The sequence below is a fragment of the Ananas comosus genome, unplaced genomic scaffold, assembly GCF_001540865.1.
Source record: "Ananas comosus cultivar F153 unplaced genomic scaffold, ASM154086v1, whole genome shotgun sequence".
Lineage (NCBI taxonomy): Eukaryota > Viridiplantae > Streptophyta > Magnoliopsida > Poales > Bromeliaceae > Ananas > Ananas comosus.
This window is the reverse complement of record NW_017893458.1, coordinates 26467-53820: the sequence shown is the minus strand read 5'-3', so window position 1 is coordinate 53820 and position 27354 is coordinate 26467. Positions and strand designations below refer to the sequence as shown.

Below are 27354 nucleotides of genomic sequence, written 5' to 3'. Positions count from 1 at the left end.
CCATGTTCGAGAGAAGCGTGAGCTTTTGGCCGAGTCCAAGGACAAGGGCAAGAAACGCCAAGGTGGCGGTAGTTCGGGGGGACAAACACGTTACAAGAAACCCCCGAAGTATCCGCACACTCAACAGAAGGGCAGTGGAGCGCGACGATGCATTGTATGGGGCGGAGACCACCCGGTCTCGCGCTGTGTGCAAGGCCGAGGCAAACCTGCGGAGGCAGAGGAGCATCACCTTGTGGCAGGTATGGTTTTAATTAACGAAGTTCGCTCCAGGGCTTTATTTGATACAGGAGCCACGCATTCATTCATAAGTAGGTCATTCGCACGCATGCATGACATACTCATAGAGACGAGTGACAAGTGGCGAGTGGAGGGCCCTGGGTCAACATTTAACACTTACTCGGAGTGTGCGTCGTGTCCCGTACAAATAGGCGACTGGATTATGTCTATCCGGATACTAGAACTCACAAAGCTTGAGGCTTATGACGTCATTCTGCGCATGGACTGGCTCTCGAAATATCACGCAACGATCGACTGCAAGAGCAGGGTGATCACATTCCGTGAGCCAGGACAGGAAGAGTTTACCTATCGGGCTTGTCAGAGCTCGTGCTTCGTCGCGACGGTGTCGGCGACAAGAGCAAGAAAGTTGGTGAGCAACGGTTGTGCGGCATTTTTGGCAACTGTTGTGGAAGTGGAACGAGTAGCTCCAACGTTAGAGGAGTTATCTGTGGTGCGGGAGTTCCCGGATGTGTTTCCTGCGGAGTTGCCGGGGATACCACCAGATCGGGAGATCGAGTTTGTCATAGACTTGGTTCCCGATACCGCACCGATCTCGAAGGCTCCATACCGAATGGCGCCAACGGAATTGAAGGAGTTGAGGAGTCAACTGCAAGACCTCCTCGACAAGCAATTTATCCGGCCAAGTGTATCACCGTGGGGAGCCCCGGTGTTGTTTGTACGGAAGAATGATGGATCGTTTCGACTCTGCGTAGATTATCGAGAGTTGAACAGAGTCATGATCAAGAACAAATACCCACTATCCCGAATCGATGACCTGTTCGATCAGTTGCAAGGGTCGTGTGTGTACTCAAAGATAGATTTGCAATCCGGCTATCACCAGCTGAAAATCAAGCCGGAGGATGTGCAGAAGACCGCGTTCAGCACGCGGTATGGACACTACGAATTCACGGTCATGCCATTTGGACTCACGAATGCTCCAGCGGCATTTATGGATTTAATGAACCGTGTCTTCAGAGTACTTGGACCGATTTGTCGTGGTCTTCATAGACGACATATTGGTCTATTCTCGTAGTGACGAGGAACATGCCGAGCATTTGAGAATAGTGCTTCAAGTCCTTCGGGAGAAGCTATATGCTAAGCTGAAGAAGTGTGACTTCTGGCTCCGCGAGGTCGCCTTCTTAGGGCAAGTGATTTTCGCGAATGGCGTTTCTGTAGACCCGAGGAAAGTTAAGGCAATCAAGGATTGGCCGCGCCCGACGAATGTCACGGAGGTTAGAAGCTTCGTGGGCTTGGCGGGTTACTATAGGCGGTTTGTGGAAGGCATTTCCAAGATAGTGATTCCACTTACCCGCCTGACTCAGAAAGGCACCAAGTTTGTTTGGAGCGAAGAGTGCGACCGGAGTTTTAAAGAGTTGAAGCAGAGATTGACTTCGACCCCGGTGCTCGCTCTACCGGTGCAGGGCGAAGACTTCGTGGTCTACAGCGATGACTCCTATCTTGGATTGGGGTGTGTGTTAATGCAAAACGGGAAAGTGATTGCATATGCATCCCGTCAGCTAAAGAGCTATGAAAAGAACTACCCCATCCATGATTTGGAGCTAGCGGCGGTGATTTTCGCCTTGAAGCTGTGGAGGCACTACTTATATGGTGCCCATTGTGAGATCTATACCGACCACAAGAGCTTGAAGTACCTGTTTACACAGAAGGAACTCAACATGTATCAGCGGCAGTGGTTGGAGCTGTAAAGGATTATGATGTTGATATCCTCTACCACCCCGGGAAGGCAAATGTGGTCGCGGACGCACTTAGTAGGAAGTCGGCGAAGAACCTCGCTTTTGATGTTACCCAGCAAGCACCCCTATGGCTGGATATGGAGCGATTGGACCTTGAAGTGGTCGCTCCCGAGGTCCCGACTCAGTTGATGACACTCGTTGTCCAACCGACCTTATTGGAGAGGATCAAAGATCTGCAACCCGTAGACCCAGAACTCCAAAAGGTGCGGCGAAACATCGAGGAAGGGCATGGCGGCGATTTTAAAGTAGACGCCGATGGTACGCTTCGGTTTCGAAACCGATGGTGTGTGCCGAAAGATGGAGAGCTTCGTGAATTGATTTTACAAGAAGCACACCGATCTCCATATGCTGATCACCCGGGCTGTAAGGTACCGGACTTCTAAAATCATGAAGTTACGGTGTACATTTGGTTGGAAGACCATTTGAAAGGTTCCGGTGAAGTTCGGTGAGGTCCGGAAGCATTCGGGTGTTTCGGTGTGCGTAGGCGCTAAAACGGAGCCGAAAGGCCATGTTGGGCCGTGAGCTAAATCCGGCATTAGCGTGGATGAAAGGATGATGAAAACATGCTCGAAAACATGTTTGAAGAGTCTCGGTTCGATTTGAAACGAATCGGAGGTCAAACGAGCGAAAACGGGCGAAAACGGAGAAGAAACGGTGAAAAAGGCTGAAATTTGGCTAGCTAAAATCTTAAATCCTGGTCTCGGGACCGGTCTCATCACGCAACCGTCCCCGAGCTGCGAAAAGCCTATTTTGCGTTTGATGAGGCAAGAGTGAGGGGCTTTTGGATGTCAATGACTTAGAGACAAAGAGAGGATGCTTCTCATCTCCGTTTCTCATTTCCCTCAACCGTACCTCCTTCCTCCTACATAACCTCTCTTTCTCTCTCTAAGAATGAAGCAAGAAGGTGATACAGGACAAACTGAAGAAGGCTTCATCTTCTCTCTTCTTCCCTTAGGCCATTTGGCACAAGCTCTAAGTAAGCTTTAATGCCAACAATGGTACTTTACTATAGTTGTTTGAACTCTAAGAATGGTTAATTATTCTGCATACAATAAATTTTGTCTTAATCCTAAGCTAAGTGAATTTTGCATAAGCAAATCTACGGGCCAAAATCATTAGCAAATACTAATTTGATCTAAATTCGGTTGTATAAAACTAATTGATAGTCTCTGAATCGCTGGAAGCACGTTGACAATCCGTCGAGCCGTTACATAAATCTCGAAGAGAGCCGATTTTTGTACAATTGCCGGCGCTCGCGGCGAAAACTTCCTAAAATCATGGAAATGGAATCGTAGCATCGTGGTGTCGGGGAATAAACTCCAGAACAGACGGATCGCGGATAGGAGGTCATTTGGAAGTCGCGCGTGAGTTGGGTCGAGCCATGCGGCGTGCCGCAGGAGGCCGATTGCGAGTGACGACGAGCAATCGGAATGGGATAAAAGGTGGGTGGTGTCCATCCCGAAGCAACCGGACTCCCTTCTATGTCTAAGTTTTATATTGATCAAATTGCGTATTGACATCTTGCATTATAGGGTGATAAATGATGGTTTGATTCAATACCTTGCATGTTCTTTGGTAGAATAATGTATTTGGCCTAGTACTTATATCTAGCATGTTTGAGGTTTATATATGTGATGTGGAACCCTATAATGAGATGATAAGTGTGGATGGGAATTTAGTAATGTATTGGCTATTGCATTGGAAACTTGTAAAGAACGAATGGCATCTAGTTGATAGTAAACAAAAGAACGAGTGACATATGTGAGTCGTAGTGTATATGAAACCTATGGACTACATGATGATTGTAACCCTAGAGGATAGGGTATTCTCGAAATGAGGATTGGATCATGCTCACGGTCTGTTTTAAATCTTGTGATGGAAGCTCCACACAAGTAGTGCGCTCCGAATGTTGGTCACGTGGGATCGCCTATTTTGGGTCCCAAGGGATTGCCTATTTTGGCCCCGCTAGACGGTCTCGGTTCGTAGTGCGAGTTGACCCTCCCTACCTTCGAGATGGCTAGTGAGCTGTAGGCGCGCCTTCGGGTAAGCCATGAGATTGATGAATAAATGAGATAAACGAACGAGTGAATATCTTTACCTTTGGACATGATAACAGGTTAGCTGCTTACCTATTTCATTGTACATGCATCATATATTATGATTGGGCATAGTAGAGTAGCTTTACTTCTGTCATTTACCACTTTCCTTATCTATCTATCTATCGATTAGCTACTTTTGCCCGCTTGGACCTAGTGGAGAGATCGGCGGAGTCGGCGGCCGAACCGACTGGGAACTAAGGAAGTTAGTTCTCATCCCTATTTTACTGCAAGGCCGAGCGCGAGTTCACACGGCGAGGATCGCGGTAAGGGCTTAGCGCCCTAGTTGCATTAGTCTACTTTCCTATTTCTGCATTAGAGTCACCTTTTACGCTTTGAGAGTAGATGATGTATAGGATGTGAGATATTCTGGAATGAATGTAAGCTAATGTTGTATTTTGGAAGATATAAGCTTTATACTCTGTTTTGGAAGTTCAATGTATAATCGAATTGTATTATAAAGGCTGAATGAATGTAATAGATAGATGCTCTCTCTTTATCATTACGTGTATGTTCTATACTTGTATCTTGCTCTTGGTTGTTTTGCACTGATTGTGCTCTCGTTGTAATTTATCGATTGTGTATGTATTCAAGTTATTTTCCTGGGAACTTGTTGTACACAATCTCGTTGTTAGCCTTGGGCGGACAGGGGAGGTGCTGTCCGTCCGGCGTCTGTTCGACGTGCCCGGGCCGAGCCAAATTGGTAGCGGTCGCGGGGCGTGACACGGGCGGCACCAAGCTGTATCAAGGAATAAAAATGCACTATTGGTGGCCGGGAATGAAAGGTGATATTGGACGCTTTGTAGCGAAGTGCTTAACATGCCAACAAGTGAAGGCCGAGCGTCGATTTCCAGCAGAAAAGCTTCAAAGCCTACCAATCCCCGTTTGGAAATGGGAGGATATATCGATGGACTTCGTAGTCGGCTTGCCTCGCTCAACCGGCGGCCACGATGCAATTTGGGTAATTGTGGACCGATTGACAAAGTCGGCTCACTTCTTGCCGATCCACACCACGTGGTCGGGTGACAAGTTAGCACAGGTATACCTTGACGAGATAGTGAGACTGCACAGGTATACCCCCGGTTCACTTCACACTTCTGGAAGAGCCTGCAGGAAGCCCTTGGTACACAGCTCAACTTTAGCACCGCATTTCATCCTCAGACCGATGGGCAAACAGAGAGAACTATTCAAACTCTGGAGGATATGTTGCGAGCGTGTGTCATCGACTATAAGGGAAGTTGGTGTGATCACCTACCGATGGCCGAGTTCGCCTACAACAACAGTTATCATGCTAGTGTGGAGATGGCACCGTTCGAGGCTCTTTATGGGCGGACGTGTCGGTCTCCTATACACTGGAGCGATGTGGGTGAGCGTACAGAGTTCGGCCCCGATGTTTTACGAGAAGCGGAGGAGAAAGTCCGCCTTGCTCGCAAGAGATTGCTCACGGCGCAGTCGAGATATAGAATTCGCGGTAGGCGATCGCGTATTCTTGAAGGTTTCACCGATGCGGGGTGTGAAGCGGTTTGGAGTGCGGGAAAAATTGAGCCCCCGATATATTGGACCATATGAGATATTGGAGCGAGTCGGCACAGTGGCCTACCGACTTGCCTTGCCGCCAAAGCTTGCGGATGTACACAATGTGTTCCATGTCTCCAATCTCCGCAAGTATATTCACGACCCTGAGCATGCGATGCTATATGAGCCACCGGAGCTTCAAAGAGACTTGAGCTATGAAGAGTTTCCGGTAGGGATTATCGCCCGAGAGGTGCGTAAGTTAAGGAATCGAGAAATTCCCTATATGAAGGTTAGGTGGAGCAATCACGAGGATCGCGAAGCCACCTGGGAACTCGAGGATCTGATGAGAAAACACCATCCTCATCTATTCGAGGAGTAAGGTATGGGTTTAAGTTAAAGTTAAGAATTGAGCTAGTTTCGAAGACGAAACTCCTTTTAAGGAGGGGAGGATGTAAGGAAGTGAATTCTCGAAATCCGAGAGTTGTACTTCGTCCAGGATCGACTATTTGTCGAGAGAATACCCTTTGGGGAAGTTGGAGATGTCCAAAGCACAAAAAGTGCTTTGGAGTTGAGTGCGCGAGAGCGAATAGGCAAAATCTGGACTCAGCAGATTTTTGCTCTCGAGGACCGGTCCCTGGAAGGGAGGACCGGTCCCCATAGCTGAGGGTCGCGGGGGAGGTCGATGCGACCGGTCCCTGGCTGAGGGGACCGGTCCGCGTGTGCGACACCCGCGAGAGGAAGCCTAAATTTGGCTTAGTCCTGAAAGTTCCCCTTTCGGGAACCGGTCTCTCAGGAAAGACTGGTCTCCCAGGGACCGGTCTCTCCGGTGAGGACCGGTTCCCGTACGCGAAAAGTCCCCAGGCTGCAGGGAGGGCTCTCGGGGACCGGTCTCCCCGACCAGGGACCGGTCCCTCTGGGCGAAAACAGCCTAGTGATAGCTGCGTGAGAGATGAAAAGTTGATGGTTTAAGTGCAAAATGGCCATCATATGTGGGGTGTATATGGGAAATAACCCTCTCCCTCAGCCCCACTGATCTCATTTCCTCTCTATCTCTCTTTCTCTCTTGCTCTCTCTCTCTCTCTCTCTTTAGAAAGGAAAGGAGAAGAAGAGGTAAGCTCTTGAACCCTAGCTTCTAGAATTTGGGGTTTTGGATTTTTATGCCTTGGAATGGGTCAAATGGACCCTAAGCATGCTTCTAAAAAGATCAATCCCAAAAATCTAGGGATTTATTGGTGGTTTGCTATGAGAGCAAAACTAGGGCTCCAAAATGGGGTTTTTGTGAAAGTATGAGATTGATCTCATTTGAAGCCTTGGAAACCCTATTGTTAGGTCACAAAACATGGGGGCGAAGTCGGTTTTGGCATTCGGCGAAGCGGCGTGAAGTTCTCGGCAAAATAGGGTCGGGTTTGTCACGACCCGCGACCCCCGCCTCTTTGGTCAGGTTCGCGGCGTCGCCGACAGCGCCGAATGGACAGGGTTTCCCCTGTACTGCGAACAGAGTCTCCCCTGTACATTCAAGGCAACGCAATCAATACAATACGAAGGTTCCAACTAGGAACAGTATTCAACAACCAGATTGCATAAGGAAGGTATCAACAACATAACACATCCTATGTTATTACATACATTCACATTCATACATTTTTAAATCACAGTTCTCATTTGATTCCTCCACATACAATCTAAGTTATTACATCATTTACTTACACGTTGATACATTGTGTTCTTTTCATTAATAACACCCCATACCCCTAAGCTATGTCGACAGGGTACTGCTAGCTCTGGTCTCCGGGTAGGGCGCTATCTATGGATCTACGCCCTTTCCTCGCGCCGCCGCGCCGCTCACGTGCGAACCTGTAAAACCCCAAAACAACGTGGGGTGAGAACCAACTCCATGGTTCCCAGTGGGTACGGCCACCCAAGGGAAAAGCTCGACCAAAAGGTCCAAGTAGGCCCTGCAACATGTTAGTTCAACGATATACAATGCAAATATATTCAATTGAAATACATGTTAGGCCTAACAATATGCAATATGCAAGTCATGCAACTCTATGCAATATATAGTAGATCATTTGAATTCTACTTTTACTTAGCCACCTTAGCTCACATTTCTTTACTCTAAGGTTTCCATTACCTCAGTTCACAACTCAAGTTCACTTTGCCTCTAAGGTCTCTATTACCTTAGTTCTTACCTTTATCACTAGCTTTCAAGGTTTCTATTAACCTAATCAAGCTAACCACCCGACTCGGCCTCGAGTCAATCATCCGCGGATAGTCCGCGCACTGGCCGCACTCTGTGACTTAACCAGCTGGCGGCGAAATCGTCGCACACGCCGAACACTGGTTCAAGTCCCTTGATTTGGCCATCTGGCGGCGAACGAATCGCACCTCACCCAACAATGGCTCAAGTCGATCAGGCAGCATAATCCACAAACTGGCTTAACCATCCGGCGGCGAAATCGTCGCACACGCCACGTCGATGGTTCAAGCCCCGGGCGGTGATCTCGGCGCACTCACCCCCAAACCTGGTATAACCCCGGCGGCGAAATCGTCGCACACGCCACGTCAATGGTTCAAGCCCCGGGCGGTGATCTCGGCGCACTCACCTGCCAATCCATCCTTGGTATCAACCTCGGCGGCGAAATCGTCGCACACGCCCTAGCCTTGATACCAAGGTTAGCATAGCACAAGTCCTGGGATTTCCGGAATCCACTTCCACAGGTCGAGGGTCCATAGCCAACCCTATGCTGTCGACCTAAAACATCCTAGTGGTTGCTACCACTATACTCAACAACCTAGGTTCAATGCCCCTCTAGGTTTACTATTCCACAGCCTAGGTTATAAAACTCTAGGTTCCACATCACTATGTCCGACCTATGTTTATTAACACTAGGTTGGATGCCACTCGATCTATTTGATTCTAGGTCTACTCATGACCTAGATGCTACTATTGCAAAATGCCCCAAATCGATCTCCGATTCATGCAATAAACATCTATCTAGCATCAAAGGAGCCTACTAAATTCACTTCTAGAGCATTTAGACCTATCTATAGAGATCTACCATGAGAGGGCTAAGGGCTTACCTCTCAAGATGCTCCAAAGGCAAGGAGGGAGAGAAGGTGGAGTTGATCTCCTTCTTGATCTTCTTCTCCTTCTTCTCCTTCCTCTTCTTCTTTTTCTTCTTCTCTTCTTTCTCCCCTTCTTCTTTTTCTTTCGTTTAGAGAGAGAGAGAGAGAAACATGAGAGAGAGTGAGGGAATGAGAGAAAGAGAGAAAGAGAGTCCTCTCTTAACCCCCTCTCATATTGTAACATTTCCAAATAAGCCCCCCAACTCTTCTAACCTCGCATCAGCTCAAACTGGGCGTTTTTCACGTTCGGGGACCGGTCCTTGCGATGAGGGACCGGTCCCTGAGAGACCGGTCCTTGCGGTGAGAGACCGGTCCCCGAAGGTCCAGAACGTAGCCTCAAGGACTTAGCCAAATTTTCAGCATTTTCGCCCGTTTTCGTTCGTTTTCGCTCGTTTGACCTCCGATTCGTTTCAAATCGAACCGAGACTCTCCAAATATGTTTTCGAGCATGTTTTCATCATCTTTCCATCCACGATAATGCCGGATTTAGCTCACGGCCCAACATAGCCTTTCGGGTCCCGTTTCCGCACCTATGCACACCGAAACGCCCGAATGCCTCCGAACTTCACCAAACTTCACCGGAACCATTCGAATGGCTTTCTAACCTCACATAAACCATAACTTCATGATTTTAGAAGTCCGGTACCTTACAGGGTTAGTATTGACTTGGGCAAGGAAGGCTAAAGCCTTTTCGTAAAGTTCGCCGAGAAGGGTTTTCGAAGCCTCTACATCGATTAAAGGTGGGGAGTGCTATCCCGAAGCTTTCGAACTCCTTTCTATGTCTTAGCTTGCATTTAATCTTCATCTCTTACATGTTGCATTGTAGGATTGCATAGTAGTACCATTCCTTATGCTCTCTAATTGATAACCTAGTGTACTTGGAACACTTGGTGACTTAGATAGGTGAGGATTGGGTCGGAACGTGGATCCTATAATGCAAAAGAAAAGAGATTAACCCGATGGGAGTATTGATGACATAGAAAGTAGTGTCTAATGTAAAAGAACACACGAGTGACATCCAAAAGTTAAATGATGACGAGTAGCATTAATGTAGTATAAATGACACTAGAGGTTTGAGAACCTAGGGTAGGTGGATCCCTTAGAAATGCCTTGTGAACAAGAACTTAGTAAACCTAAGTAGCCTCACGTGGAGAGGAGAGGTTGTCGATGAGTCGATTGAGACATTGACCCTAGTGGTAGGGCTTCCTCACTTGGAGGGGATTTGATTGGGTTGTGGACCCTAGTGATAGGGCATCCTCACTTGAAGATGATAGATCTAGCTCACAGTCTGCGTTTGGGGTGGTATAGCCATCCTATCCCCACATGGAAGGGATTGTCGTCGAGTACTCCAGAGTGTCGCGCGACTAGGACCACCTGGAGGTCCGGACCACATGGAGGTCCGCAGACGATCCCGGGCTTGGGTGCACTTGGAGCTCCCTCCCCACTTTGGGATTGAAAGGTGAGTTATAGGCGAGCCCTAGGGCCTCGCCACAGATTGAGTAAACGTTAAAGTTAAAGGTTTAATAATGTCATTGAGCATTGCTATTCGAACATGAATCGAATTTGTTAGCATGGTAGCAAACCTTTATTATATGATGCATGCATTCATATTCATGATTATGGGCATAGTAGCATAGTTTTTTCCTACTATCGCATTTACAGTTTTCAGATACATATCTATCTATCTGTTGTTACTTGTGCCCACTTGGACCTAGTGGGGAGATCTGTAGAGTCGGCGGCCGAGTCCACTGGGAACTATGGAAGATAGTTCTCACCCCACTCTATTTCCAGTGGTAGGTACAGGGCTGTCGAGAGAGGACCGCGGCAAGGGCATCGCGCCCGACCAATGAGACCGTGGTAGTATAGTAGCTTTCCTTTTTGCATTAGTACACCTATGTATTTGAGAGAATCATTGTAGGTGAGGACTTGGAGAGCTATGCATTTTGAGATGAAATATGTATTCATTTAAAGAAATGATGAAACTATTGTAATAGATAGTAAAGTACTCTCTTTATATCACATACTTTATCTTGTGGATTACTTGCTCTTTGTATCGTTGGCACTGTTTGTGCCCTTGTGAATGTGTATGTTTAGAATTTAATTTCCTCGGTAAATTCCTGTACACATTCCTGTTGTTGAGCCTTGGGCGGACAGGGGAGGTGCTATCCATTCGGCAATCCGCTCGGCAATCCGCAGCCGCGGCCGAACCGTGCCAAATAGGTAGTGGTTTCGGGGCGGGGCGTGACACTCTAAGTGCTCTTCCTCTCTCTAGAAGGTGTTGGAGGAGAGGATTTTGGCGGAGATCAAGATCAAGAGAAGGGATTTCTTCTTCTTCTTCTCCTTCCTTGGCTACTAGCAAGCTTGGAGAGGTAAGCTTCTAAGCTCAATCATGGGGAATATCTAGGATTAGACTCTTATACTATAAAGATGGTTTTAGATGAACCCTAGGATGTTAAATAGGTGTTAATTGCATGATTCAAGACCTTGTTTGAGGTATTCTTGCATTGTTGAACACCTAGGACTCCAAAATAGGGTTTTGGGAAATCTAGGGTTATGATCTAAATTGAGTGGTTGTAAACCTAATTGCTAAGTATTCCGACGCGTTGGCGAAATCGGTTCGTTGATTCGTCGAGCGGGTGCAAAGATATTGAAGAAAAGGCTTGTTGAGGTACAGATTGCCGCAGCTCGCGGCGAAAGCTTCCTAAAATCGCGAAATCGGAATCGTGGGCTCGTGGCATCACCTAAAGGTGGGGGGTGTCCATCCGAAGCAATCGGGCTTCCTTCTATGTCCGAGTTAGATTTTTGGTCATATTGCACATATGGTTCTTATGCATTGTAGGATGTATGTATTATTACATTTCTAATTTCCTTGCATGCATGTCTAGTTGTGTAGTATTATGGACTTGACACCTAAATCTAGAATGCATGAGGATTAGGATTGTGACATGAGATCCTATGATGATAAGAGAATAGAGAACTTGGACTTGATAATGAAAACTAGTGACATGTGAACTAATGTATAGAAAACATTTATAACTTGGACGAGTGGCATGTAGATAATGTTAAATACATGACGAGTGGCATCGGAACCTAGTTGTGGCATATTGCATGAAAACCTAGTTTAGAGAACACAGGTGGCATATGAACCTAGTGTTATTAAAACATAGGTCGGATGTAAACCTAGGATTGTTGAACCTAGAGTTAATAATACCTAGATGAGTGGTACTTGGAACATAGTGTAAAGAAACACTTGGCGTGGAACATAGGGATTAGTTGAGTTTCCTTAGTTATGATACATTGCATGATAATTGTATACTACGGCATTGAACTTAGGGATAGTTGGATTCCCTAGTGTGATTTAATTAGTATGGTTAAGACACTTAACATGGACCTAGGGATAGGTGGACTTTCGAGTGTTTGTTAACCTAGTTGACAGAGTATCCTCAATTGGCGAGAATTGGAACATACTCACATAGTCTGTTTTGAGCTTGTGGTGGTCGCTCCACACAAGCAGTGCACTCCGAAGTTGTCACACCAGCGGGGTAGCTCATCGGGTGGGATACGAGCGGGGTAGCTCCTCACCTATTGGACTAGGACGTGAGTTGGGGTAAAGGGCGGAGTAGCCTTTCCCCTATGAGATTGAGCGGGGCAGCTCATTATCTATGAGATTAGAGCGGGGCAGCTCTTCATCTATAACCTTTGAGATGTGAGACGGGTGAGATAAGAGCGGGGTAGCTCCTCACCTATGAGATGTGAGAAATCAGTCGGGGCGAAGAGCGGGGTAGCTCTTCACCTCTTCACCTACTAGATTGTGGTGTGAGTACCTATGAGATTTGAGATCTTAGGCGAGGTAGCCTAGCGGATTGGGTAATGACATGAATAGCATAAGTGGATTTGCATTCATACCCTGATTAGACATAGTATATATTAGTGGATTGCATAACTGTGTCGTATTTGTATTCATTACATCGTTGAAGCATGCTAGCATGATAGTAGGCTTGTTGCTAGATGATATTCCATGCATTGTTTGCATTTGATGGCATAGTAGAGCATAGTTGCAGTTTCATTTCTATCTATCTATCTATCTATCTATCTATCTATACCAGCTTAGACCTAGTGGGAAGATCGGCAGAGTCGGCGGCCGAACCCACTGGGAACTATATTTTTATAGTTCTCACCCCGTGTGGTTTTGGGGTACAGGTACACACGTGAGCGGACCGGCAGATAATCGCGGTAAGGGCGTAGCGCCCTAGTGTAGTGACTTTCCATTATGCATTAGAGCTACCTTTTGTATGTGAGCGTAGATGATGTATAGCTGGTGAGGTGTTTTGGAAAGATTATAAACTTTATGTTTATGTTTTGAAAGCTTAAAATGTAAATCAATGCAATGTAAAAAGGGTTGAATGGATGTAATAGTTAGAAATCTCTCTTTCGTTCACTTATTTATATTTGTGATGCTTGCTCTTATATGTTTAGCACTGGTTGTGGTCTCGTTACTCGCTTGCATTGATCATGTATGTATGTCAAGTTTTTCCTGGGCAACTTGTATGCATGATCTTGTTTGTTTGAGACTTTGAGCCTTGGGCGGATAGGTAAGGTGCTGTCCGTCCGGCGTCTGTTCGACGCGCCTGAACCGGCCAAACTGGCGGTTCTGGGGCGTGACAGATAAAATGGTATCAAAGCAAATTAAGAACAAGTAAAGAGAGAGTCTAGGGTGGACATAGGAGACCCTAGGATGGTAAACCTTAGGGTTATAGGCGCGTGAGTGAGACGTGAACCTATACGGGTGGCAGAAGTTGATCGATTGGGTCGAAGTTGATAGTATGTCTCTAATGGGTGTTAGAGATGGATTCAAGTGGTATGAGTTCTTGGCTTGAAGTGGTTGTGTTGGGCGGCCGACAACACAACGCTAAGGGTTTAGAACAAGTACACTTGTGTGCTTCCGCCTGATTTGCGCTATTGAGTGGCGTTGTTTCGCAATTGTGGCGGAGTTAGCGGGTTAAGGTGATTAACCAAGTTGTTGTGTTTCAGGAGCCAATGGCACCAAGGAGACACTACGTGCGTAGATCCATTCCGGCACCACCTCCCGTGGTGCCAAAGCAGGCTGGACCTCCGGTGGCGCCGGAGCCTGCTGGGCCTAGTGAGGTGCAGGAGTTACGAGCGCAAGTTACCGCGCTAACCAGTCAGGTCGAGCGGCTCCAGGAACTTTTGGAGCGGCAGGTGGCGGCGGCGACCGCGACGGCAGTTTAAGGCCGTGGTCCACCCATGCCCTCGGCTCGCGCGCCTAATGCGGCTGAGGGTGTGGGCATTGCGGCAGCTCCGGCGGCGGCGCATCCCCCGCCAGCAAGTGTTCCTCCGGCAGCTTCAAGTTCGGCAATACACGATGCTGCGGCCGAGGAGATGGAGCGAGAGCGTTCGTTGACGGCTCTTATCAGATTCAAAAAGTTCAACCCACCAATCTTTGAAGGGGAGAAAGTGGAGCTGTCGATGGTGGAGTCATGGATTGACTCAATGGAGACACTTTTTGAGGATCTCTATACCTCGGAGAAAGACAAGGTGTATCTCGCCACCCATTGCCTTGGGAAAGCGGCGAAGGTGTGGTGGAAGCGGGTGAAGCCAGATCGGCCTTCTGACCTTCCACCTATGTTATGGGAGGAGTTTAAGAGGGCGATGTTCGCAAATTACTTCCCCGACACGGTGAAGCGAAAACTGCAGGAGAAGTTTCGCAAGTTGAGGCAAGGGGATCGCTCGGTAGCGGACTACGAGCAAGAGTTCTCCCACATCATAGATTGTGTCCCGGAGGTTGTTCGAGATGACCGGGACCGGGCCAACTGGTTCTTGCGAGGACTTCGGCCGGGGATTTATAAGGCCGTGCAATATTCAAGCTCACGACCTTTGCTGAGTTTTGTGATCGAGCATTGTGGGCGGAGCATGGTGATGCCCACGTGCGAGAGGAGCGCGAGGCGTCAGAGAATGACAAGGGGAAGAAACGACCTGGCGGTAGCTCGGGGGGACAGTCAAGTTCCAAGAAGCCCCCATAGTACCCGAGTAGGCAGTCTGAGAGCGAGGGACCCCTGCGATGTGTAATCTGCGGTGGGGAGCATCGCGTAGGGAACTGTAAGCATAAGGCAGGACGGTGCTTCAGGTGTGGTCAGGCGGGGCATATTAGCCGTCAGTGCCTAGAGGGATTGTCGCCTACCCCGACTGCAGCATCCGCCACGGCGGCTCCGAGGCAGTTTGGTGGGGTTCCGCCTGCTGCCGTATCCACGAGACGTGCGATGGCGCCACATCAGCTTGAGGTGACCCGGTCGGCTCCGAGTAGTCGAGTGTTTGCCGCTCAAGCGGAGCGACTTGCTGGGGTCGAGGAGCGTGACATCGTGCCAGGTATGAGTTAATTAAAGCAAAATCATACGCTTCTGCATGATGTAGACTTAAGAAATTGCATGCATTTACCTTGTGGTCGTTCGCTACTATTTGTGCATTGGTATAGTAGGGACCAAGTGAACGGGTTGGTGTAGATACCCGAGCATGCTTATGTGGTGAGTGTAACGCCTGCTGGAGGAGGTAGAGAGCTAGATAGCACTAGCAAAATACTGGTGATGATTGTTGGACGAAAAGTGAGACTCGTGGTAGAGCGATCGGTTAGTGGCCAAGTATAGGCACGTGGGCCTAGTAGTGCCTCGAATTGAGGTGGGCGAATCGTGCCAGTGTGGCCGGTGTGCATAGGCAGGGTTGCCTAATGCTGGACTTAGAGTACGGCGTATAGAGCGCTCGAGTGTAGATACTCGTAGAGTGCGGATTTGATTCAGCCGAGAGAGTGTGATGGCAGTAGCACGTCAGCATTACTAAGTGTGAAGCGAGCCATGGAACTCGTTAGTCTAGCGGCTCGCACTAGGTGCTTAGGAGCCGATAGTGGTACTTATAGCTCGATAGAGTGTCGTGTAGGACGACGACGGTGGGTATCGCTTGGGGACGATCCGTGCCTGGACCATTTGTAGAGCCTAGGCCCTTTGGGCAGGCGCAGTTAGCGGTGAGTGATAGCGGCCCGGTACCTACGGGTAGGGCAGAATTTTGGTCAGGACGGTAGTCCGAGCTCAGACCCGGGAACGTGGAATGCCACGTGTTGGATCGCGAGATCGATGAGATACCGAGAGTTTGATTATGACCCAACTCGAGGACTTGACGTGATTTGGGGTCATGGTTGCTCCTGTTCGGAGTGCGTGCGAATTCTCCAATGAGAATTTCGCCCAATGATGATTGGGTCTACGATCCGAGCGAGAGACGCTATGCATAGTTGCGACAGGTTTAGGCGCTAGGCCTACGTAGTATTTGTGACGGTTGGTCCACTTGTGGAAGCCGACGTAATCAGTTCAGCCGATGACTCTGTGGATGAGTTGGAGTAAGGAAGTGAATTCTCGAAATACGAAAGTTGGACTTCGCTCAAAGTCGACCAATTGTCAGGGGGAGTGCTTCGGAAAAGCCGAAGAAGTCAGATGCACCAAGAGTGCTTTGGAATGGAGTCCGCGAGAGCAAATAGTGCAAGAATCTGCACTTGGCAAATTTGCTCTCGGGGACCGGTCCCTGACGGAAGGGACCGGTTCCCGAACGTTGTCTGCGCAAGCTTGCTCTCGGGGACCGGTCCCAGGAGGGAGGGACCGGTTGCCCCGAGGCTGAGGGTTGCGCAGCGCGGGGCAACCGGTCCCCTAGCAGGAGAGACCGGTCCCCGAGTGTAAAACTTGCCCAAGCAGGCTAGGTTATGTTGGAGGAGTTCGAGAGCTTGAGGATACTGCTCTTCGTGGATTGAGGTTCGAGAGATGTGCCGGGGTAGGCCATCTCGTAGTAGAGCGATTTGAGATTAGAAGTGGCAATTGAGAGATAAGGGAAAGTGGTCTCTTGGAGACACTTGAATACCGGATAGCCACATGGAATTGTGGACAATGCTCTCTTGTGGATTAAGAGTTGAGATATGCCGGGGTAGGCCATCTCGCAGTAGAGGAAGGTCCGAATGTGGTTAGAACACTCGTGGTTGGGTGATGCACCAATCATATTGCTGTTAAGCAATGTTGGTGATCGAATCAGAATGCCCTGAAGGGGGAAGGTAAATGCAAAGAAGAGTCCTTGCATGCCAGAGGGTGAATGGTGTTGGAGCGCGCAGAGTCGTTGAGTTTCGACTTGCGCTACCACCAAGAATGTCGGAGGCCCGTAATGCACTTTCGGAGTTACGTTTAGCAAATGTGAGTAAATCTAGGCTCACATCCTCCTTAGTGGGCCTTTGGACGATTCCAATAAGTAAAAGGCCACTCCGAGATAGAAAAGTGCATTGGAACCCTATGTTGCTCAATACGTCGAGTTGAGGTGTGAACTGGGTTTGAAGTGAGTTAGTTTCGAGGACGAAACTCCTTTTAAGGAGGGGAGGATGTAAGGTACCGGACTTCTAAAGTCATGAGGTTACGATATACATTTGGTTGGAAAGCCATTTGAATCGTCCCGGTGAAGTTCGGTGAAGTTCGGAAGCTTTCGGGCGTTTTGGTGCGCGTAGGCGCGCAAACGGGACCCGAAAGGCTATGTCAGTCCGTGAACTAAATCCGGCATTAGCGTGGATGAAAAGATGATGAAAACACGCTTGAAAACATGTTTGGAGAGTCTCGGTTCGATTTGAAAAGAATCGGAGGTCAAACGAGCAAAAACGAGCAAAAACGGACTCCGAAAGCTGAAAAAGCTGAAAATTTGGCTAAGTCTGGAATGCTGTTTTTCTGGACCTTCGGGGACCGGTCTCTCACTACCTGGGACCGGTCCCAGCACCCGAAAATGGCCCAGTTTGGGCTGTGCAACACTTACTTTGTTGAGAGGCCTTTGTGCAAATGTGCTGAGTGTATAGAAGAGAGTTTGGGCTCTTTTCTCTCCTTCTCTCTCTCATTTGCAACCAAAAGCATCTCCCTCTCTCTCTCTAAGTGCTCTTCCTCTCTCTAGAAGGTGTTGGAGGAGAGGATTTTGGTGGAGATCAAGATCAAGAGAAGGGATTTCTTCTTCTTCTTCTCCTTCCTTGGCTAGTAGCAAGCTTGGAGCGGTAAGCTTCTAAGCTCAATTATGGGGAATCTCTAGGATTAGACTCTTATACTATAAAGATGGTTTTAGATGAACCCTAGGATGTTAAATAGGTGTTAATTGCATGATTCAAGACCTTGTTTGAGGTATTCTTGCATTGCTGAACACCTAGGGCTCCAAAATGAGGTTTTGGGAAATCTAGGGTTATGATCTAAATTGAGTGATTGTAAACCTAATTGCTAGGTATTCCGACGCGCTGGCGAAATCGGTTCGTCGATTCGTCGAGCGGGTGCAAAGATATTGAAGAAAAGGCTTGTTGAGGTATAGATTGCCGCAGCTCGCGGCGAAAGCTTCCTAAAATCGCGAAATCGGAATCGTGGGCTCGTGGCATCACCTAAAGGTGGGGGGTGTCCATCCGAAGCAATCGGGCTTCCTTCTATGTCCGAGTTAGATTTATGGTCATATAGCACATATGGTTTTTATGCATTGTAGGATGTATGTATTATTACATTTCTACTTTCCTTGCATGCATATCTAGTTGTGTAGTATTATTGACTTGACACCTAAATCTAGAATGCATGAAGATTAGGATTGTGACATGAGATCCTATGATGATAAGAGAATAGAGAACTTGGACTTGATGATGAAAACTAGTGACATGTGAACTAATGTATAGAAAACATTTATAACTTGGACGAGTGGCATGTAGATAATGTTAAATACATGACGAGTGGCATCGGAACCTAGTTGTGGCATATTGCATGAAAACCTAGTTTAGAGAACACAGGTGGCATATGAACCTAGTGTTATTAAAACATAGGTCGGATGTGAACCTAGGATTGTTGAACCTAGAGTTAATAATACCTAGATGAGTGGTACTTGAACATAGTGTAAAGAAACACATGGCATGGAACATAGGGATTAGTTGAGTTTCCCTAGTTATGATACATTGCATGATAATTGTATACTACAGCATTGAACTTAGGGATAGTTGGATTCCCTAGTGTGATTTAATTAGTATGGTTGAGACACTTGACATGGACCTAGGGATAGGTGGACTTTCGAGTGTTTGTTAACCTAGTTGACAGGATATCCTCAATTGGCGCGGATTGGATCATACTCACATAGTCTGTTTTGAGCTTGTGGTGGTCGCTCCACACAAGCAGTGCACTCCGGAGTTGTCACACGAGCAGGGTAGCTCATCGGGTGGGATACGAGCGGGGTAGCTCCTCAACCATTGGACTAGGACGTGAGTTGGGGTGAAGGGCAGGGTAGCCTTTCCCCTATGAGATTAAGCGGGGCAGCTCATTATCTATGAGATTAGAGCGGGGTAGCTCTTCATCTATGACCTTTGAGATGTGAGACGGGTGAGATAAGAGCGGGGTAGCTCTTCACCTATGAGATGTGAGATATCAGTCGGGGCGAAGAGCGGGGTAGCTCTTCACCTCTTCACCTACTAGATTGTGGTGTAAGTACCTATGAGATTTGAGATCTTAGGCGGGGTAGCCTAGTGGATTGGGTAATGACATGAATAGCATAAGTGGATTTGCATTCATACCCTGATTAGACATAGTATATATTAGTGGATTGCATAACTGTGTCGTATTTGTATTCATTACATCGTTGAAGCATGCTAGCATGATAGTAGGCTTGTTGCTAGATGATATTCCATGCATTGTTTGCATTTGATGGCATAGTAGAGCATAGTTGCAGTTTCATTTCTATCTATCTATCTATCTATCTATCTATCTATACCAGCTTAGACCTAGTGGGAAGATCGGCAGAGTCGGCGGCCGAACCCACTGGGAACTACATTTTTATAGTTCTCACCCCGTGTGGTTTTGGGGTACAGGTACACACGTGAGCGGACCGGCAGATAATCGCGGTAAGGGCGTAGCGCCCTAGTGTAGTGACTTTCCATTATGCATTAGAGCTACCTTTTGTATGTGAGCGTAGATGATGTATAGCTGGTGAGGTGTTTTGGAAAGATTATAAACTTTATGTTTATGTTTTGAAAGCTTAAAATGTAAATCAATGCAATGTAAAAAGGGTTGAATGGATGTAATAGTTAGAAATCTCTCTTTCGTTCACTTATTTATATTTGTGATGCTTGCTCTTATATGTTTAGCACTGGTTGTGCTCTCGTTTCTCGCTTGCATTGATCATGTATGGATGTCAAGTTTTTTCTGGGCAACTTGTATGCATGATCTTGTTTGTTTTGAGCCTTGGGCGGACAGGGGAGGTGCTGTCCGTCCGGCGTCTGTTCGACGCGCCCGAACCGGCCAAACTGGCGGTCCTGGAGCGTGACAAATAATGTATAAACAAAAAATATATATCATTGCTATTTACGGTTATTCTCAACTTATTTTCATATTCTGGAAACAATGTATGATAGCCTTATTCGTAACACCCTCAAATCTTTTTTTTATATATGTATTAGCAAAAATTAGTGATAAATAAAATAATTTCTTATAAACCACATAAAATTAATCATATGCCAATAGGCAATAGCCAACAAGAATAGAAAAATAAATCAATAATTACGTTTCACAAAATACAACTAACTAAAGTTAATTAATATACTAAATATATTTTTATATATTGTAACACATCAAAACAACCACTATTTATATATTAAAATAACCAAATACGACTAATTAAAAATAATTAATATACTAAGGATATTTTTTCATATTGTAACATCACAAACCAACTACTATTCCGAAACAAAAAGAAATTATAATTAAAAAAGTAAATAGTAAATAAATTATCCTACTTGTTGACCGCACTTTAGGATCAAAGTTGACCCCAAAGTGGGGCCAACATGACAAAAGAAAGGCCATAAAGGCCTTTCTTTGGCTACCTCAGTGGGGTCGCTGAGGTGGCTATAGATCCGCCACTGATTACGGACTAGCTAGTTGATACCAAAAGTGGCTGTTTGATTAGAATTAATGCACATATCAAATGTTTCCTAATTCCAAGGGAAGAAGGCACTTCCTTTTATAATTTTGCCATCCATCATGAAGGTAGGTAAACACTTAAATTCTTGAAAACGAATTCCCTCTGAAATGATCAGGAGTATAACTTCTGTAGAAATACCCAAGATCTAGCCTACAGCTAGATGGTGAATTTCCTTGGCATTATGCTAGTTGATGGCCAGACCAATATTTTTACTCTCAACAAACTTGATTTTCATTCAAAATTACAATTATATCAATCCAATACCCCATAATCTGAAAAGGAATCTCCAATTTAAAACAATACTAAAAATTAGCCCTAATATAATAGGCATGAATTCTCAATTTAACTAGTATACCCTAATCTAATAAGAACCGAAGCCTAATTGTATAGTTTTTTAAACGCAATTCGTCTCAGAACTAAGATTCCTTCACTTATCGATTGTCCTTAGAGCAAATAGCAAATGGCTTGATGGTTAGTACCCAAGATCCCAAATTCGAAGCCTAGCTGCTTCACATTTCCAGCTGAGTTCATTTTTTAAAAAACTGAACAAAGTAGGTAGCATGCTACCTATCTCTCTCTCAAAAAAAAAAAAAAAAAAAAAAAAAAAAAAAAAAGATTTCTTTGGTTTGCCTTGATAATTTTAGAAACATACATGAGCTAAAATTAAAATATCAGCCCTTGCATAATGAGTAGAGAAAGTAACATACCAGTATTTCCTCATCTAAATAAGAAATCATGAAAAATCTCTGGAAAGTTCCATCTGTAAAATAAAAGGAAAAGAGTTTAAGGTTATTCCATCTAACACGACACCATTCAACACAATTCTCCACAAACACGACTTTCAAAAGAAAACAATGTTCAAAATCCACCAAGATCCTTCATTGATAGCAACCAGAAGAACGTCCAATGGAGGATTGACACGCACAAAGTAGTAAGAATCCTCGGAGGAGGATAAATTAAATCATCAGAGTAACACAATAATGGCAGGGAATATACAAAAAGATGTGAAAAAAGCTTTCCACAATAACCCTTAACTCCAGGGAACATGAAAAATTGTGGAACACAGAAGATATTTTATTTATTATAATGATTATCTTATTTGTCAAGCTTGTATTTAACAAACGAGCCATGTGCGACAGGGCACCCCTCATACTGCTCAAGCTTGGAGCTAGGCCTTGCAGCAATCCTATATATTCTCACTATTTTTAACCATGCCTATTCTGATCTCTCTCTGAAGCAAATCCAAAAGGACTCTGTCCCTCTATACCGGTATTACATCACTCTCTAATTTGGAGCTTCTTTCAATCATTTTTCTTTATTGGTACCTGTATTTAATTGTCTAAGTTAATAAAAATAAGAAACTAAGATGATTTCGATTTTAAAGTCAAGGAATAGCTATAGGACAACTTGTAGATTTGAGAAACCAACAAGGCACTCCCCACAATATAAAAAGCTGGAAATAGAATAGCTATAGGACAATTGATTAGTAATTTTAAAATTTTCTTTTAACTTCCCTTAAGGAACATCTAAATTGAGAGTTCATCATGCTCAGACTAACTGAAGGTTTATTTCCAAACATACTAATTTGAGAGTTCGTCATGCTCAGACTAATTTTTTAGTTCGTGAAAAAGCAAAAATAAAAACAAAGCCGTAAGGTGAAATCCAGTATTGGATCAGTGTCTTCATGACAATCCAAAATGTTTTAACAAAGAAATGAAATAAGGACTTACCAAAGACCGGTAAGGTAGGTGTTTACAAAGAGTACTGCTACAGATACTTCAGAATGCCCTCTGTAGATTACTAATCTACTGGCATGCTAATGTGTCACACACATTGTTGTGCAGACAGCACATTAGCAATGATAGGCAGTACTCATATGGGGGACTCAAAAGCATTTCCCATTTATCCTATACCTAACCACCCCATAATGTGTGACAATTGGCACTAACAGCAGAAAGCACCAGGTGGTTAAACAATTCTTGCAGCTGTTTTAGCTACAAGCAAAAAGTAAGTCATCAGCTCAATATATTTACATAACTTTTCTGCATGCTCGTTAAACACAGAAGCAGCCCACATAATCAAAATACACACAATGCTTTTAACTTTTTCAGAATCTTTAGAATTAAAATAATCCAGTTAGTGAGTTTGAGCAGAAATTTCTTACTGAGTGGTAACTTAAGCCCGTTTGCAAATGCATCCTTTATAAGGGCTGGAAGTTGCTGCAAAGTTCCAGTTGCTTGCCCTACTATGCTCTTCAGCTGCTCAGGGATAGCCTGTTCACTAACTGTGGGCGTTTCTAGAAGCCCTTCAACATATTCTTCCTTCATTCTCATAGGGCCCTCCACGGACAATCTTGTGGTTAGCAGGAACTTGCTTTCTATCTGTATATGAAGATGCCACCAGAGAAGCTTCAATCAATAGCAAGTAAAGACTATATAAGGGTAGAAAACTTTACCATTATCACTGTTTATGGTTAGCAATTCTTAGTAAAATAGCAGAATGTTCACCTTGCAAAATAATTTTCTACTGAGTGGAATCTAGAAAATTGTACATACAAACTAGAATGAAAGGAAGCAGGCAACTCGGTAAATAAAAAGGATGAAATGTTGGATATATGACTTCAATCATCAATTTATCATCAACTTATAGAACATGTAACAAGCTTAATTTTCCAACCAAGTCTTATTTATTATGTTCCCAACTGATATATTCAAGCTATTTTCTCCCATATCCTTTTAGATCTATCATTGGAACAGTATGCAGTTTATAAAATGTTAACATACAATAAAAGGATCATCTGAAAAACTCACAAATACACACATGCAACAAGAAAACTATTCAAAAAAGCTTATGCATCTATAAGCATACTACATTCAAAGGAACTCTCTTTAAAATATTTAAAGCATTTGACAGCAACAAATAATCCGTTTTAATGTGATTACCGTATTTAGGAACTTAAGGTTTGCTGTAACCTTTGAATATCCATCCTTAATCAGCATGTCAAGTCCCAACAAGTATGCCAAAGTTGTAGGTGATCTCCTATGAAGAGAAACATGGTTGCATAAGTATTATTCTACCATTCACTCTTATCTGTTTAAATCAATTCAGTATGTTCATGTGATCCACCTCACTAACTACATTACTACTAGTAGCCATAAGCATCTCTCGGGCACACTATTTTTTGTGATTAAATACAATGTCAGATAAATAGCAAATCAAGAAATAGGAACAGTTCACTTATTACACTTGTTTCAAATTACCTATGCAGTAGCATTTAGAAGGAGATACCTACTCAAACAGAAATCTCGCAGCAAATGATCCAGGGCTACCGGCACCAAACCATTCAAAGTTCCATCGGCCTTCTAGAAAGGGTGACCTGAAAAGGGAAGACACACAAATGCCTCCATGTAAATTATACTATTAAGATCATAAAAGTCCAATAAAATTAAGGTCCCCTTGGCATTGTTGCCTTTTTCTGTTTTAAGCGCAAAGTCCATATGATTGGATTCCCTGGCAAATGGACTTTTATTCTGTTATCATTGTTTGGTAGGCTTGCGACACACCTGGGCTGAATGCAAAATGATATCTTCAAAGAAATCAAACAGGAAAAAAGTTGCTACTCCTTTTTATGTTTTCCAAACAAACGCTATAAATGTAAGGACTGCAATCAACCCTCATAGGACCATACACTTTGCCACATTGGAATTTTTAGAATATAAAGAGGCAGCAACAATACCAAAGGAGGCATAAATGAATGGAACAGGGAAGGCTGATGATGAGGGGTAAGAATACAACTATCTAAAATGTTCTCACTCATTTCCCATAACAAAAGGCTAGTTTTTAATGATTGTGAATCATAAATGTGAAGGCACAAATAGACCAATACGTTGTAGGACGAGGAGTTGGATTGAGCCTTTCAAGACCAACAATTCTCTCATTGATGTCAATCTTCTGCATCTCCGTAGTCTTGCCACTGACCAAGGATTGGAATCCCCCAGCATCCTTGAACTGAAAAATGGAAAATTGCAAAGCATCCTAAGTTCTAATGGTAAGGATAGCCTGAAGATCGGGATTAGATAAAAGAAATCCAACTACTCTAGAATTCATAACAAGTTTAACAAAATTTGGAAAGCTGTGAAGCTTTACACTTCTTCAGGATTCTAAACAGAAGCAAGATCAAAAAGGGACCACATTGCTGAAAAGTCAAAGTAAACACGAAACCCAGCTTCTTTTAACCCAAATATATATATATATATATATATATATATATATAGAACTAGATATATATATATATATATAGAGCTAGTCTCCTATACTATCTATAGTACCGGGGCTCTAGTACTATAGTCCCATTTTCGATCTTAGGGTGTTCAAATCAACGATCCACACCATTAAAACTGATCTAGGGTATTTAAAGTTTTTAGAAATAAAATTTTATATTTTTTCGACATAGTTTACTTTATGATCAAACCATTTCAAAATTATCAATTTTCAATGGCTACTATGGCAAGTTTGGAGTTTAACAGTGTAGAAGATTCTAAATTTCTTCAAATTTTGATAGAAAATACTTTAAACTATCTAGATTAAGGTTAACATTCTTGATCTTGAATTTAAAAGTCCAATACTCAAATTTTAAAGATTATTCAATTTCCACCGTCCATTTTGACATAATTTATTTACTAAATAAACGATATCGAAAAAAACTAAAATTTTATTCCTAAGAACTTGATATAACCTAGATCATATTTAACGGTGTGGATCGTTAATTTGAACACCCTAAGATCAAAAACAAGACTATAGTACCGGAGCTGGTACTATAGATACTATAGTAGCCTAATTCTGTATATATATATATATATACAATTCAAACCGGTAAATATGATTGAGATAAAGACTTCATACATTCTCAATTATCTCTCACAACAAACTAAATAAGTATCAAGAAATGCCCGCACAGCTCGCTAGACATTGAACACCTTTCACGTGATAGTTAGTTACAAAATTATCAAAGATATTCCCACAATTAGCTAAGAGAGTGAAGAATGTGCCATAAGATTCAATCAGAATGCAAAATCTCTTGCATCAATTTTGGTGTTGAGGCGGCGAGGAGAACCACCGATTCCCTGGCACTAGAAGAGTGGGGCACCTACTTAAATTCGTGGAAACACACCAGAAGAACAACTGGTCATTAAAAAATATAGATGCATTTCAATTAAACAGTGAACATCTTTTCCAAAATAATTCTAGATTCATCAAAGATATACCAATGTTTCCGTAAGAATGAATCACAAGATCAAATAAAAAAAACTCGAAAATCCCTTCTTCGATCCACCCCCAGAGAGAGAGAGAGAGAGAGAGAGAGAGAGAGGGATTCACGGCGAGGAGAAGCGCTTCCTTGGCGGAAAGCCGCTCCATCTCCCGAGCGTAGCTGGCGGCGGGGCCCTGGAACGTCTGCTGCTGCTGCACCATGGCCCGCCACCGAGCGCCGCCGAGCCCCCTGCGGCCGAAAGCAGCAACGCCGCGGCGGCTCTCGCCAAAGGGGACGGAGGGAGGGGTGAGGAGGAGAGGGTGGAAGATCGCATTCCCGAGAACCGTCGCCATTAATATGAGCTCGGAGTTCGGAAGGCCGAAACCCTAAACCTAACTCTGGATTATGTTTCTTCTACGAACGACTCTGCTCTGGGGAACGGGGAGGAGTAAGGCAAATTATTATTACTAGCGTAGGACCCGCGCGGGACGCGGCGGGTAGAAATTTTTTAGTAAAAATTTATAGTGTATAGATTTAACAAACAAATAAAAACGTTAAAAAAAAATAGAAAAAATATTTAAAATATTATGAAGGGTAATAAATAATAAAAAAAAACTAAAGAGGTTCAAATTCACACTTAACTAATCATATAAAGATATTTATCAATCCTATTATCTTTTCTAATTCAAATTAGATTTCTCTTAAAAATTAATTATTATTGCATTTGTTATGGACATTCAAATTGTCATGCCATCAAAGAATTAGCACGAAATGTAAAAAAATAAAAGAAAAAATATGAAGGAATATATGATAGTCATACAAATAAATTTAAAAATAATAATAGTTAGTTTTTAACTACCGTTAAATTGTAAAAGCCCACTTTTCATATATCTATAAGCTAACAATCTATATATTATGTTAGTTTGTTGATGTAAATACTAATTTAATCAGTTTTTTTTATAATTTTACTCCATCAATTTTGTTTAACTCAAATGACTTATTCATGAACAGTAATATGCAATAAAAAAAAAAGAGAGAGAGAAATAATACATATTCATCCGACATAGAAGGAGAGGAATCTGCATTAGCAGCTTCAATTAGACAATTCGAAAGTTTTATCCGATGACTCCATTTTGCCATTCTGTATCGAAAAAATCTCCTAATATCATCTATGGTCTTCTCGAAAGAGGATAAAAGAGGGCCTTAGACCAAGAACAGTCTCTTTCCTTTTATATAAATAAATAAAATTAGGAAGAGTTCAGGAATTTTGGGATGCTATTGGCTATGATAATAATAAAAAGACTCACTTTCTAAAGCAAAGCTTTCTATC

The 27354-nt window shown here is 44.1% G+C and overlaps 1 protein-coding gene across 2 annotated transcripts in view; it reads right to left on the bottom strand.

Annotated features, from left to right (window-relative positions):
• LOC109706096 (probable plastid-lipid-associated protein 13, chloroplastic) overlaps window positions 1-26460 on the bottom strand; it is a 32506-nt gene extending 6046 nt beyond the window's left edge. Inside the window, exons 1-7 of one of the 2 annotated variants that reach the window (XM_020226904.1) lie at window positions 26153-26460; window positions 24663-24784; window positions 24069-24152; window positions 23719-23815; window positions 22941-23157; window positions 21484-21536; window positions 7469-7495 (exon numbers count right to left, since the gene is read on the bottom strand). In XM_020226904.1, coding sequence (XP_020082493.1) covers window positions 7484-7495; window positions 21484-21536; window positions 22941-23157; window positions 23719-23815; window positions 24069-24152; window positions 24663-24784; window positions 26153-26377 — 810 coding nt within the window. In that variant the 5' untranslated portion in view covers window positions 26378-26460 and the 3' untranslated portion in view covers window positions 7469-7483. Of the gene's footprint in view, window positions 1-7468; window positions 7496-21483; window positions 21537-22940; window positions 23158-23718; window positions 23816-24068; window positions 24153-24662; window positions 24785-26152 lie in introns of those variants that run through there. The other variant, XM_020226903.1, reaches the window with a different exon arrangement.
• Between the last annotated feature and the right edge of the window lie 894 nt (window positions 26461-27354).